At 47.8% G+C, this 15,213-nt stretch overlaps 1 protein-coding gene across 1 annotated transcript; it reads left to right on the forward strand.

The window, feature by feature from the left end:
* The first annotated feature begins 7,603 nt into the window (after positions 1–7,603).
* Positions 7,604–14,869, forward strand: LOC124648081. The gene is made up of 9 exons (XM_047187903.1): positions 7,604–7,928; positions 8,012–8,223; positions 8,567–8,624; positions 8,702–8,790; positions 9,356–9,460; positions 9,533–10,660; positions 11,548–13,242; positions 13,343–13,538; positions 13,957–14,869. The coding sequence occupies exons 1-9, from the start codon at positions 7,604–7,606 to the stop codon at positions 14,403–14,405; spliced, it is 4,257 nt and encodes a 1,418-aa protein (XP_047043859.1). The 3' UTR covers positions 14,406–14,869.
* The last annotated feature ends 344 nt before the right edge of the window (positions 14,870–15,213 follow it).

A 15,213-nucleotide genomic window follows, 5' to 3' on the forward strand; every position in this document is an offset into this window, starting at 1 on the left:
AGCTCTATGGTTAGAATTATATCTATCATGCCTATGTTTAAAGTACTTTGATCCTAGCTCATAATGCTTTTACAATAACTTGATCAAGATTGTGTTGGCTTCATGTCACCTCAAAAATTATTTTTGTTATCACTTACATACTCGAGGACGAGCAGGAGTTAAGCTTCGGGATGCTTGATACGACGCAAACGTATCTATAATTTTTTATGCTCCATGCTTGTTTTACATCCATTTATATATGTTTTGATTACACTTCGTTGCACTTTCATACCGGCACTTACCGGCACTAACCTATTGACAAGCTGCCACAGTGCAAATTCCTGTTTTTTTTGTTGTTTTTGTATTTTAGAAAAGTTGAACAGGAAATATTCTCGAAATTGGACGAAACAAAAGCTGAGGATCTTATTTATTTTCCGTAAAGACGGAGTCCGGAGGGGAGTCGAAGAAACGCCACAGGGCGGCCAGACCAACCCTAGGCGCGGCCTGGCCTCTGGCCGTGCCAAGGGGTGGTGTGGGGCCCCTAGCCTCCACCGACCTTGCCCTTCCGCCTATAAATTCCCTTCGACGCAAAAGCCCTAAAAATCCAGCCTCCATCTACGAAAAGTTTCGTCGCCGCCGCCATCATCCAGACAAGTTTCGGGGGTTAAGAAGTTCCTGTTCCGGCACCATGCCGGGACGGGGATTGACCCCCGGATCCATCTCCATCGACTCCACCGCATCCACTTTAACTCCATGATGGTTCGTGAGTAGTTCCCCCCTTGACTACAGGTTCTCGGTTGTAGCTACTTGGTACTCTCTCATCCCACGGCATTAGTGTTGTTTCTGTAGGCAGCTCCATCGAGGATGGATTATGCACAAGCCTAATGATGTAAAAAATGTACAATAACTACATCCTGACAAAGATAAGTACATCCTACGGCGGTAAAGGAATATTCGATTCTGATGTGTAATTTGACCATGTGAACTAGGAAAAATACATCTGATACAAGTATAAAACAACATCCATATGAACAACCTCTTGCACATTTTAACAATGATAATACATCTCGCTGAGGCAATACAAACAGATAAAACATACTGAACCTATCGAAAAATTACAGTCAGACAGCTTCGGCCATGCGACAAGCGTCTATGAGCTAAGGTTAGGGGCTGCCGGCCAGCCGTAGCCGCCGGCGACCGGAGTTCTTGTCGTAGTGCCGCCACCTTCCCTTCCCTCCCGCTGCCAGGCCGCCATATTGGGATCATTCTTCTCTGCCTCTCCCGGCAGCCGGCGGCGCGCCTTCTCAGCATCACCGTCGGCATGCAGGCCATGGAAGACATGCTACACGCAGCTGCAGACCATCTCAAGGCTGTCCGCGTCATTGTTTTCTTCCCTGATCCATTGATTGGATATGCGCGTGGTCTCATTCTGGCAACCTAAAAATTACAGGCTATAGCTAGCTAGTGGAAACTGTCGTGAGGGATCATGCACATGGGTTGTCCACGGTTTAAATCTGTGGTTTAAAACAAATAAAGGCAATGGATTTGATGGGTTTGGTTTGAAAATGTGAACAGCTTGAACCGGTTTAGATTGTAGCAATCAAATTTTGGTTTGGTCTGGTTAGTGGAAGTATACTTGTACGGTCTGGGCTGGATTTATTCTGGATTCCAATCTATTCTCAGCCGTAAGCACTATGTAACAAATTGATACTGTCTAATCTAGAGATGGGAGCGAATTGTATCAAAGATGTACAAAACCACCAGCGCGTACTGTAAGATGCCACCTATCAGATGCAAAACCGAAGCAACAGAGAAGAATGTACAGCCCTGTAGAGTCCCTAACATCCACACCGTGTTCTGAACTTCTGATGATGAATCATTACCACAACGAGAAAACCGTCGTCGCCGCGGTGGTAAAACGACGGAAAACAACTACGGCAGAAAAGGGTATGGTTCCTGCAGCACTCACCAAAATGGACCGAAGTTTGGCAGGGCTCGGATGCAGCACCCCGCCACCGATTCTCCTCCGCCGTCCACTCTCAACAAGGGTGCTTAGGGCATCTCCAACCGCGCGATCCAAACGGACGCGCTGGGCCGTCCGTTTTGGGCCGTTTGGGTCGCCGGCCGGACACGCGGACAGCGGCCCGCGTCCGCGTGTCCGTTTGGGTCGCGCGCTGCGCCCAACGCGCGGACGCATCGCATAATCCGGAAACACGAAAATAAAAGAAAAAAAACAAATTTAAACGAAATTTGAAATTTGATTAAAACATATGCCCTATTTTGGGCAAATTTATACATAGCCCTATTTTGGGCAAATAACTAACAAAAGAAGCCCCTATATGGGCTTTTAAATTTAAACTAATATTAAAAACCCTCTATTAGGGTTTGGTCGGCGGCACGGTGGCCGCCGGTGCGCCGCCTAGCCCCTGTGGGCGTCGTCGGCGACGTCGTCGTCGACGTCGTCGTCGTCCACCCCGGGCGGCGACGCGCTGTCGTGGCTGGAGCGCGCCGGGGACTCCGGCCACGGAGACCACAGGGCCTCCTCCCACGGCGAGTGGGGGTCCGGAGCCACCCGACGCTGCGGCGGCGCACGGAGCAGCGCCTCCTCCCTGAGGCGCTGCTGTCTCTCCTGCCAGGCGCGGCGCCTGGCCTCCTGGCGCCGCCACCTGTCCTCCTGCCGCCGCTGCTCCTGGCGGCGGTCCTCGTCGGCGCGGCGCCTGGCCTCCTCCCGCCGCGCCGCCTCCTCCTCCTCCCGCACCGCCTGGCTGGCCTGGGCGTAAAGCGCCCAGCCTTCCGCCTCCTCTACCTCCCGCCGCGCCGCCTCCTCCATCTCGGAGGTGCGAATGGCCGCATGGAGGTGCGGCCATTGCGCCTCCTCCTCCGCCACCGAGATCATGAGGGCGGCGCGGAGGTCCGGGTCCTCCTCCGAGGACTCCGGCTTCGGCTCGAGGAGGAGAGGCGGCGGTTGCGGCAATGCCGCACCGCCGCGGGCGGCCTCTCCGATGTGGAGGCCGCGCTGGTTTCCTCCCCGATTGCCGCAACGCCGGCGGACGACGGCGGCTGCTGCTCGCCTCGTCGTCGTTCGCTCCGGGAGCGAACCGTCGCTTCGGGGCCATGGCGGCGGTTTTGCTCGGGGAGTGGAGTGGGGACTGGAGTGGAGGGCCAGATCCCCTCGAGTCCCCATTTAATAGTCTCCCTGGTCACCGGCAGGTGGGCCCAAGGGAGACGAGGCAACCAGCGCGCGGACGCGAGCGGACGGCGCGTGCCATCCGCGGCCACACAAACCTAGCCCAGATTTGGGCCGGGTTTGCGTCGTTCCGGACGCCGCGGCCGTCCGCTTTTGCGGTGCGTCCCCGCGTTGGGCCGGGTTTTTGTCCGGCTGGACCCATCCGGACACGCGGGCGCGGGATGGGTCGCCCCGTTGGAGATGCCCTTAGATCTGCAAGTTTGCACCGCCGATGCTCCTCTCGTCGAGCCCTCTCACCACTGCTCGCTGCCACCGCCATCGACGCTCCGATCCGCGCGTCGGCGCCGTCGGCGCTCCTCCGCCACATCTCCAATAAACTAGGACAACCATCCCCGTGGCTAGATGCACCACCCTGCTGGATCTCTCGCCGCCGACGAGACAAATTTTGCGCTGGGGATGGAGGAGGAGAGCGATGCAGGGGAGAGAGGAGGGGAATGGGGATGAGCTGCTCGATTCCTGGTCAAAGACGGAGCGATGGCTAGCTTGTCTTCTTTTGCACGCTAGCACCACTTCATTCAAGCCGCCCGATCGCGATCCGACGCTGGCCAGTTGTGAGAACTTTGTAAGATCAGATAGTGCCCATGCAGTTATTAGATTTCTCGTTGGTTTTTACACTTCCCGCATCTCTCCGAATTTTTTTCCTCCTTAGCCTCAGGTACATATTTGTCAGTTCGAGCCTCCACCTTGCAGAAAAGCCCAAGCACTCTCATGGATTGAACGAGTCTTAACACGGCCCATGGGGCCAGTTGCAAATGTTTCCAGATCGTGCTTGCCCCAAGGAAATTGCACCAGGCCCAGGCCCGCAGATCTGAGCCGACCTTAAATCCCAACCTCTCCCTTATTTCTAGGGTTTCAGTGGCCATTTCCCCCCTCAACGAGAGCCGCCTCTCCACACTCCACCCCGACGAGCGACGCCTACCATGTCCACCATGGCCGCCCGTTCGATGGTCGCCGTCGTCGAGTCGTTCGCCGCCGGCGCTCGATTGCTGGCCGCCGACTGCCCTGTCGCGTCGGGCCTTGGCTCGAGGCTCAGCCTGTGCGCAGCCGTGGCGCCAGATCTGGCCGTCGCGGCACCCTCGTCCGAGCTCAGCAGCCTGGCCCCCTTGCTGCGACCAGGCGTACCCCGTCAGATCGGCCCCGCCCCTGGGAAGGTTGATGTGCTCTGCTCCCTGGGTGGTGCTGGTGCACCTCGCTGTGCTCTGCTCCCAAGGATATTGATGGCGTCGAACACGTCGAGCCCGCGGAGCCGGCCGCTAGCGATGCTCGCGACGCCCAGCATGTCGTGCAAGGTGGAGGCGGAGCGGAGGATGTCGGCGACCTCGGCCTCAATGAGCTTTTCCTCTTCCTCCTCCTCCTCGTATTGGCATTCAATAAAACGGTAATATTAATTTTGTAACAAGTTTTCAATATAACGGTTCTGGCCTTATACTAAACATTGATATTTTTATAACAAGTTTTCAATAGAACGTTAATCTTAATTTTATATTTTAAGTTTCCATAACAATATTGAAAATATTAATTATATTATTCTTTGTTGTAGAAGCTATGACGTATGCGATTGAATAAAACTTTCATTTCATGCTAAATTTATATTGTATTTTGTAATAAAAAATATGTTCATTCTTTGTTGAAACATTGCCTCATAAAATGATCATTAAACGAACATATAATTTATATTTATGGTAGTTGCATAAATTATGTTGTGCGTATATTCTCTTATTCGCATATGTTTTAATATGTTTAAATATTACGATCTATATATAGGTAATTTATATGTATTGAAAGATTGTTCTCTAACAAATATCTTTCTTGTAGTATGGCTCGTGCATGCGCGAAACGCACAATGTAGCAACCCAACCGGATTCTAGAGTGTACGAGGAAAAACAAGTAAAGGGAAAATTCTTTAAAAAAATTATAGAATGAAGAGACAGTAGCTACATTTTGTTCCCTTCGAAATTATTATCTTTCGCTGATGCCCGCCTCCTGGACATGGCACCCTCGCGCGAGCGACCAAGAAGTGCCACGTGGGTGGCTACGCCGATGGCACCGACGACCACAAGATACCCATGGGTGGACGAAACCGTCGACACAGTCAATAAAGATAAGAGTTTTCATAAAGATAATGTTAATCCGGGGGCTGAGAAACAATTCGGCAACCCCGCCGTTTCATTTGGCTCTTCCACGTCTAGTTTTGAAACTTGATACGTCAGTCGGAAAGGACCGTCAAGATCGACCTGATGTCGGCCGCCATCTCAGCCTGCTGCATTGACGACTAAAGGAGTAATTCCTCGGGGAGGAAAGCCTCACTACTGATGCTTTACTTTCTACTCCATTAATATTAATCCAACCTACAGAATAGACGGTCTTGCTCACAAAGCAAGAACTAATCCCAACGAGAAAACAGAATAAATGGGGTTGGGTTAAAAAGAACGGCCCCGGAACAAATGCACCTTTTTAGCTATTTTTTTTATTCTAATGAAATAAAAAACTTGTATGAAAATACATGCAAAAGGAACACCCGTCTAATTTGAGCCAAATGTAGTTAGTTTTTTTTTTGAACAGGGGAGGCCCCGAAGCACCTAGAGCTTCATTGCGGTCAAATCGGTGGAGGTACAAATTACAGAAAGGGTCGAAGAATAACTGAAAATTACAACCAGACCCTTACAATTTGCACAAAGGACCTTAAGAAAGTAACAGGAAGAGCAATCCAGTCCAGCTCCTTCTCCACCACAGTAAGGCCCGCCGTAGTCAACCTGCATGCTGCCGGGGACAGGACCACTTGGGGCATGTAGGTGGGAGCCAACTACGGCGCTACCAGAGAACCTTCGCTGGAGGTTGATTGAGACTTGGAAGAGACAGCTGTACGCCATCGCTCGAGGTTGGAGGGGCCGCCTTTCGGCCATGTAGAACGGCGACAGTGGCGCCGTAGGGTACCTCCAGATGAAGACCTGCAAGTGATGGCCGTGCGCCATCACTCGAGGTTGGAGGGGCCGCCTTTCGGTCATGAAGAACGGCGACAGTGGCGCTGTAGGAAACCTCCGGTGAGAAGCTACGCCGCTCCCCTGATGCAGATCCAGTGGGCAGCCGACCAAGAGACGCATCCCCTCCCCAATCGCACCACCATGATGGATCAGGGAGAAAAGCTTGCAGCTCCAGTCTTGACCACCAGATCCCGCCGAATCAGCCTTATTTATGGAGATCTCCACGCTCCTCCACCGCCGCAACACCGACTCCGACCACCGGAGCACCTTGAAGCAGTGGAAGAAGATGGTGCGACGCCTGATCTAACTGAGAAGATCCGCCGCCTCCCTCCCGGCTAGATGCCAAACTCCATAAAGGACCAAACTCTAGACCTACCACTACCACTATCTACTCCGGCGCCTGCTCCTTCCCTACTCGGGCCGGCTATTCCGGCGGAGAGGACATCGAAGCGGCCCGGCGAGAGAGAAAAGCCTATCAACTACTATAGCGGAGCAAGAGAAGGGGAGGGGGGAAATGAGCCGGCTCCAAGCCCTTCAGCTGCCGGGCTGCTGAACACTTGTTAGTTTTTGTATGTAGGAGAAGAAATTAAATATGTAGGTTTATCAAATGCTTTGGCAATCTCTCTGTGTGTCTCATAAAGAAGAAATATTTATTCTATGGAAGACGATGTTTCCGTCGACAGCGAGACGCCTGTGACAACTTCGTCAATTTAAGGATACAATCCGCCTGCTCATCTTTGGAAAGTACTCATATGGATAGGGTGTGCGTGTGGGTGTTCATATAAGCGAGTGTATGCACGCATACGGAAGTTGTTCTGTGTTTCTTAAGAAAAAGATTTCTCGGTTCAAACCTGACATGTACGTGGTAACGTGGCTGACTACATTCTCTGCAACATGATTTATGCCGCATTTCTATAATTATTTTTTTGTATATTTTAAAATTTATTTATTAAAAAGGGGTTCTTGGGCACCCGAGAGCCAAAGAGCTGGCTGTCTATTTAATTATTAGAAGATGCCACTGCTACACAAGACAATGCGAGTGACGTGACTGCCGAGGCGGGCAGTTCCGTCCGGCGAAAAACCCCATCGCCGGCCGCCGGCCGCCGGCGCCGCATCCCCGCAGCGAAATCCCTACCCCGCCGTCGCCATCGGGCCGCACTCCCCGCCAGCTCCCGGCAGAGGTACGGCTTTACCGCTCCGACCGGCGACCGCCCACCTCCGCCTCTCGCGCGCCTCCTCCGCCGCCCAAGGCCACCTCCTCTGTTCGGATTTCTCTACTTTGGGGTTCTTTTTTTTTTTTTGTCTCCGGACGGCGGGCGCCTGTGAAGGTTTGGTTCCTCTGATTTTGTGACTGACTGACGGGGATCTTTTTCTGCCGTGGCTGATGCTAGGCGGAATGGGCGACATACGGCGGCCAGGAGACGCGGCAACGGAGAATGCTGGCGCTGGCACGCCGGCTTCCGGAGGTCTTGCCATCCCGGCGCCAAGAAGCGGCACAAACGAGGCTGTGCGCGGAGGGCCGGGCCCAGGTCGGAATACGCCCGCTCCTGCCCAGCAGACTGGTTCTTCCGACAGGCAGCAGAATGCTTCCAATTCTCTGTCTGGAGATTCAGACAGACAGCAGAGCGGGAATGCTAGCAGTTCCTCAAAGAAGCGGAAAAGGATCAGCGCCAGAAGCTACTTTAAGAAATTTAAGATGGCCCAAGGGGCGAATGCCGCAGGTAACACATCCTCTTTGAATCGTAACCACGGCCTTGTACAGTCATTTAGCCTGCACTGCCTAACTTATCTCTGAACTTTCTAGATGTAGGTGTTGCTTCTGATGACAAGGAAAACACTTCGAGCGGGCATGTGGCAGACAGCAACATCTACAAACCATGTGAAGGTAGCAGGCTAATTGGAAAAAACAAGAGACAATCAAGCGACGCTGTATCTAAAGTTTCCGAACGCCTTGTTTCTTATTTACATGAAACTTCAGAGACAGTGGTTAAACAAGGTTCTAAACCATTTTCAGAGGTTTGTATTCCACCCTTTTGCGTTTCATTTTGTGATGCCACCTTTTTTTTAACTCTGCAAAATAGTAACTCTTGGAGCGTATTTGTGAGTTCTTGGTAGACTTCACCGGCATCTGTCTCATGATCTATCTAATGTCGCAATACTTTCTTTCTTTGCCTCCATGTCACTGGCAGAGGGTTTGTTATACTGGAAAAGTTTGGCACTTAAGTGGGATACTTTGTACTTTACATTTGATAAAAAACATCTCCGTACTTATATAGATCTACGTAGATAGCTATTTGCTAGTTTTTACAGTAATATTATGATTCTGCCCTCATCTCATGTACCTTTGAATCTGCACCAGGCAGGACCTACATTGAGCCCCCCTCTTCAACAACATGATGACACCCAACAAAAAGAAGGTATCACGTTTGTCACAAGAATACATTCTGCTGCAGATATGCATATTATGCTGTTCTGACATACTTTTGCTCTAAAGGGATGAAAAAACTGATGAGCACACCCAAGAATCTTCACCTCCAACTTAAGCAAGAACTGTCAAAACTAATGAAGGTGCTACGGCTGCCGGTATGCATTTTCTTAGTTCTTCCACTTTCTCTTTGTTTTTATTATGACATGCTATTGATATAATGCATCAAATAGTTAAAACAAATAACCATAAATGTAATCCTTACCTACATGAAGTGCACAACTACAGCTAGCGAGGCTCTGTTTGACATAACGGAAGTAAGCCATGTCAAAATCTTGAATGTGCACTTATTCATGGACAGATAGAGTAAGTAGCACTATCCCTCTAGTCTTAACAAACACAACTCAAGAGTCAATAGTTAAGCCTTTTCTGTTTCCCACGTTCAGTACTTCATTGTAGGAGAGTTTTAATTATTGGCACCCCAATTATGGTACGTTTTCAAGATCTTTTAAATGTACCCTATTAGGGAAAAGGCAATCTAAAGTAGAAAATTGCTGTTAAATGTGTCTGACTGTCTGCAGTTCACACATGCTCTTTTTCGTACTTTCTGTAATTTAATCTGATACGCGTAATTCGTATTATACATTTTTTGTTGCTTTGCTCTCACACTACTTCTTCGTGGTTGCCCGATCTAACATGCATTCTATACAAATACAAATGCAGGATAATGTAAAATTTATGGCCGATCAGTTATTTGAATATGTTCTGAATAATCATCAAGTTGTTACCGAGCCAGTATGCATCTTGCACGCGTTCAACATAGCCTTGGTAAGAGAGACACCCACACAAAAAAAGTTATATCTATCAAATATGTTAATGTTCTTTATTTATTTTCTCCAGTGTTGGTATGCTGCTTCTCTGCTTAAATGTAAGGTAGACCGCAGAGAGTCGCTTGTCCTTGCTGAAAAAGGCTTGAACTGTGAATGCAATGAAGAACTTGTGGCATTGATGTATAGAAAATTGAGGACCCTAAAGGAAAAAATCACATATAGAGCAGGTGAAATAAGCATCAAGGGTCGACCAGTGTCAGTAGAAGACATCAGACTTTCATGGCAAGAGACCTCTACTAACTTGGAAAATGACCACATTTTCCAAAACGAGGAAATGGATCTTCATGGTGAGTTCTCACATGGTGCATGTCAGGAGACCTCAGCTGTTGCTGAGCAGATAATCTCAGAGAGGCAGGAACCTGTTCAAGAAACTTGCAGAGAATGTCACACGCAAAATCATGAGATTCTTAGCATGATTGTGGAGAAAAGTATAGATTTAGTTAGAAATGTTTTCTCCTTAAGAGAAAAGAATATCCTTTGCAAACAACAGCTTGAGATATCAGGTTTAGTGACACACAGGCAGAATAATGTCATCAGACTGAAAGAAGTATGCAGTTTAGTTCTGGAACATGTCTGTAGAAGTCACATTGATGAAATGACCAGGAGAAAAGAAATAAAGCAGACTGCTTATTGGTTCACTATGCTCATGTATGGATTTTTGGAGCACATGAAGTTCCAACATGAAAAACTTGAGGGACTGCAATCTGATACATGGTCTTCAGAGCGACAGCTGAAGGAAAATCTCTACCAGGTAGCAAAATCAGGCCAATTAGATCAAGGCTTTGATCAGCGCATTGCTCTACCAGATTCAAAGTTTGTTATGGAAGAATTCATCCATTTTAAGGAACGGGATGGTGGGTATCGTATTGTTGAAAGTTCTCTGTCACATTGTAAGCAGCCATCAAATGCCACATTGTTGATAGAAATAGTACGAAATGAAGTTCTTTCAGAGCCCATATCTATCCAGCCAATAGAAAATAAGCCAGTTGAGACTTCTGTGGGCTCTCGCGGTAGACTAGCATCAGAAGTTGTTGATTTTTCAGAAAACATCATCAGCTGTAATTCTGATGGCATTGGTGTAGAAAGTGCTGGCTATTCATCAAGTACTGTTTCTTCAAACGATGATTCCATCGGTCAGGTATTATGTTGCTCATTTTCAAAATGTATTATGCTTGTCATATGCCAATATGCGTGTATAAGCCTCATTGTCTAGACACTGTACACAAGGACTATGTGCTTGATAGCAACCTGCTTGTGCTTTAATCCTGCCTTTTCGAAGTGTTAACATTGCTATATTTTGCACCTTTGGGTTTATGCATGCTATCAACTTATGGTGCCAAGACAGGATCGTGGGATTTCAGTAACTTACCGTTAGTTTCTTTCTTTGTATTTTATCTTCAGTTAGGCTCACCACTTACATATCTATCTCCACCTAGGCACCACCAGTCCGCAAACCTTCAAGCATGCGACCTGCTATAACTGTCTGGTGTGTTTCCTTACCGAGGAACACATTAATAGACCAACTTGTCTCAGACACAATTAGTATGGGCGAACTGCAGCAAGATAGGTTGATTTTAGTTATCTCCGAACCCCCTATATGTGAAATGATTGTACACCACCATGCATTTAACTTGTCCAAATTGTGTACTGAGGTGTATGCAGTTTGTCATCATTTTGCAGCCTGTATTGCCTGCTGTACTCTAGGCAATGAGAGTGATGTATGTTATCTTCATATGAATATTTTCTTGTGAACAATTAGCTCTCTTGTTTGGTGGAAAACACTTACCAGTTGGCACAGCTAATATTTATTTTGGTGATTTCAGAACTTGGTAGCTCCCATACATGTACGGGCACAGCATACATAGTGGTCATTTTATCCTCTCTCATATAAGATCAGTGTGTCATGCTTCACATTTTGTGTTTCCTTGTATTATTATACTTAAATTTTTTTATGTGTTCACTGTCACCATATATGCTTTAGTGATGTTAGAGAACTGATCACAAATACCTTTAATTTTATTCCAGGAAGCCTCAACCTGTAGAAATACTGAACATATTGTGAAGCCAAGTATGCTGCTGGGAGGTGCAACTTCTCTTGTTAGAGGAGTTAATTCGAACAATGATGACACTATGGACACAGATGGCCACTTGGACTCACCAATGTTGGCTTCTTCACAAAGCTCCATATCCATGGTTGGAGCTCAGTCTGTTTTACCATGTATGTCTCCCCATCAAAGCACAGATCTGTCTGCTCAACAAAATGTAGCACCTTCACGGTGTCCACCTGTCGAAGCAGAACATACAGGTGTGGGCACACAAGAGATTCAGGTTATGCAGCCTGAAATGCAACCATCAATCTTCTTTCCGGATGCTCCACTTCAAAAGATATCCGACGACAGGAGCCAAACAGGGTTTCAACCAGATAGAGCAACTGGACTGCCACAAGGAGCCGCAGAAACTTCTCTGCATTTAGTTGATGCCAGAATGCAAGGCCAGGGAAAAAGTGATGGCAATGTAGGTGCGGATCCATTGCTGTTAACTTATCCTGCAGATAGCCCAGTTACCCTACAAGTTTCTACCGAAGTTGAAACCCAGACTTGCGAACCAACTATGCCTGCAACACAAAGTACCAATCCACCTGCCCAACAAAATGTTCTAGGCACAGAGGCAGCCAGCGATTTGCACCCTAATGTGCAACCATCAACCTCAATGCAGGATGAACCTGAAGAGGCAGAAGATGAACCTGATGCGGTGGATGAGCCTGCAGAGGCAGAGCGAGCAGCTACCTTGGGTTTCATAGCAGCTCAGACTTTGCAGCCTGAAACGCAATCATCAACCTCTACACAGGATGTTCTGTTTGAACGAACTTATCTTTCTGGCATGCCTGTGCTACATAGTCCAACTATCCATCAAAGTGTAGAACCTTCACTGCATCCACATGGAGAAGCAGAATCTGTGGGCATGGTGACAGCTCATGATCTCCAGTCTAAAATACTACCGTCAGCACCAGTGCCTGCGGAACCAAATACAAGTCTGCTTTCCCAACAAAGTTTAGCAACTTTGCAACATTCACCAGCAGAAGCTGAACCGGCAGATATTTTGTGCACAAAGCTAGCCTGCGATTTGCAGCCTTCGCTAGTCGAAATGCATGATCAACCTGCAGAAGAACAATCATGTATCTTGCGCACCATAGCTGCTCGGAATTTACAGCCTGAAACACAACCATCAACCTCAATGCAGAGTGCTCCTTTTGGGAAAACCCATCTGTTTGTCATGTCTATGCTACAAAATCTTACGGCCCATCGTACTGTAGAACCTTCACTGGATCCACATGCGAGAGCAGAATCAACACATACACTTTGCTCGCTGACAGCTCATGTTCTGCAACCTGAAGTACAGCCATCGGCCTCAATGCAGGGTCGACCTGCAGAAGCAGAAGGAGCAGTTATGTTAGGCTCCACGACAGCCCATGATGTGCAGACTGAAGTGCAGTCATCAACCAAAGTTCAGCCTGTTCCACTTGAAAGAATACGCCCTGAAGAAAGGAGGCAAATTGGTTTTCTGCCAAATACGGTATCTGGTATTGAACAGCCCACACACCACCCTCCAGCCAGAACGTTAGTGTTTAATAATCCAATACTTAGTGACGACCAGCTGAAAAATGAGTTGCACACGTTAATGCATTCCAACAGTTTGCTTAGTAAAGACCATGAACATAAGGTTTGCTTTTTTCTGTCTGTTATTTGTTTTGCTGTAAGTTGTCTGTGCCAGTCATCAGATTTTTCTTGTCTTCCTTGTCTGCACATCTATTTTTCAACAGAAAGCACTACTTCTAATTGAGTGCAACCAAGAAATAGAGAAGATAAAAAAGAAGTATGCCTCATTACTTCAAAAAGAAGAGTCCACTTATGTTCAGGCCCTGAGGGATCTCACTGATATATACAGGAAAGGTGTTGTAGAGGAATCACTAGCTGAGAGTTTTCGAGGACAGATTACACCATCAGCTGCAGCTCAAGGTATCCAACTGACAGCTGCTGGCATATCTTGGTTGTTCTCCAAGTAATATTCTGGTCATAACTATTCTTTCAACATATAGCTTGGCTTGCTGAGATATTTTTGTTGAATGTGTATTTTTGAACAGTCCACCCTTTTGTTTGATCGACCTATAAGGTGCAGCATGTTACATGATTTATCTACCGGTGTCTTGTGTGTATATTCGGTTGTTTTGTATGGTTAATAGTAGATTATATTGTGATCCGTTCATTCTCCTGCTGTTTCTGGCTTCTTTCAGAGGAATGCCACGCTAGGTGGTTGCATTACATTGATCTTCAAAAGCTGAAGGGCAATTTAGGTCCATGATCTGTTGCTTAGTGAGATGCTCCTTGATCCATAGATCATGCGAGTAATGTTTGCTTTTTTCCTTGTGCAATGCAGGGAGCCTTGTAACCGAGCATGCATTTGAGCCTTCTTCAGCAGCTGAACCATCATCAATATGGAATGCCCAACCCCAGTCAATCCTAGCTGGACATCTCTATGGAACGACATCATCACCTCTTGTTCCAGCGCCTGTGCCAAATGTCAGCGAGGGTTCTGCAGGAGCACAACTGCATGCATCCGCTCCTCATCTCCAGCATCTCAGGATGCCATGGGCACATGCAGTTCACACAGACAAGCAGCAACTTCCTCCTGCTAGTCCACCATTGGGACAGTATGCCCCTGTTACCATGGGAAGCTATGCATCGACAGTTCCATGGGGAGGTGCTGTATTAAACTGCATGGATCCAAGTTTAGCTCACCAATCAGTGTTGCCATCAGCATCAAGCTCACGCCCAGCACCCCCGCTGCCATCCGGTCGACATACAGAGTCCATCCTGAATATATAGTATATAACTAGTTTCCTCGCCGGCCGAAAAGAGCATATGACTTCGGTGCATGTCTCTTGACAGCTTAGGCTTTGGTTTAGCGTGTAGCTTATTAGTATTGCGCATGATTTCCTCTTGTTCGACTGACATACATTGCTCATGCTGTTGTAGGAGGTTTGGGAAATGGCACGAGGCGCATATCCATGCGTATGAGAGGTGAAAAACAATCTGTGACTACTTGGACATGTTTGAAATTAAACCTAGGAAAAGCCTGTTGCTGCGCAGCGACACGATGGTGGTACGATAAGGATGTTCAGGTGTGTCTTTGATCCAGGGGCCTGCCGGTCTGTGGCCACATGCTAGACAAGATGATCGATCGCTCCTCCTTCCATTGGCTGTTGCATGTGTCCCTTGTGCTTCTCTTAGTACTGCTTTCTGTTGACTCGTGTTGCTGACGTTCACTTGTATGATTGTTCCGTCTCAAGCTGGTGCATCGAGTTTATCACTCCAAGTAAGCTAAGTAGTCCTGTTGGAATGTCAGAGGGCGGGGAGAAGATGTCAAGCAAGCTTGCTTGTCCGTTTCGATCTTTATCTTGCAAGAAAATGTGTTGCATTTGCATCTCGAATTACAGCACAAAAAGGCCCCTTCCTTCCTTCCTCCCGGCCCGGCAGACGTTATCTAGACAAGCTTGTGCACCTTGATGCCGTGGGTGGGTTCATCGGGAGGAACCCTGGTAGCTTGGCATTCAAATTAAGTTCAGAGACTGCAACAGTCTCGTTACTGACAGAACAATTCCAGGTCAGATGAGTACTCTCATTAGTCATTACC

The sequence above is a fragment of the Lolium rigidum genome, chromosome 4, assembly GCF_022539505.1.
Source record: "Lolium rigidum isolate FL_2022 chromosome 4, APGP_CSIRO_Lrig_0.1, whole genome shotgun sequence".
NCBI classification, from domain to species: domain Eukaryota; kingdom Viridiplantae; phylum Streptophyta; class Magnoliopsida; order Poales; family Poaceae; genus Lolium; species Lolium rigidum.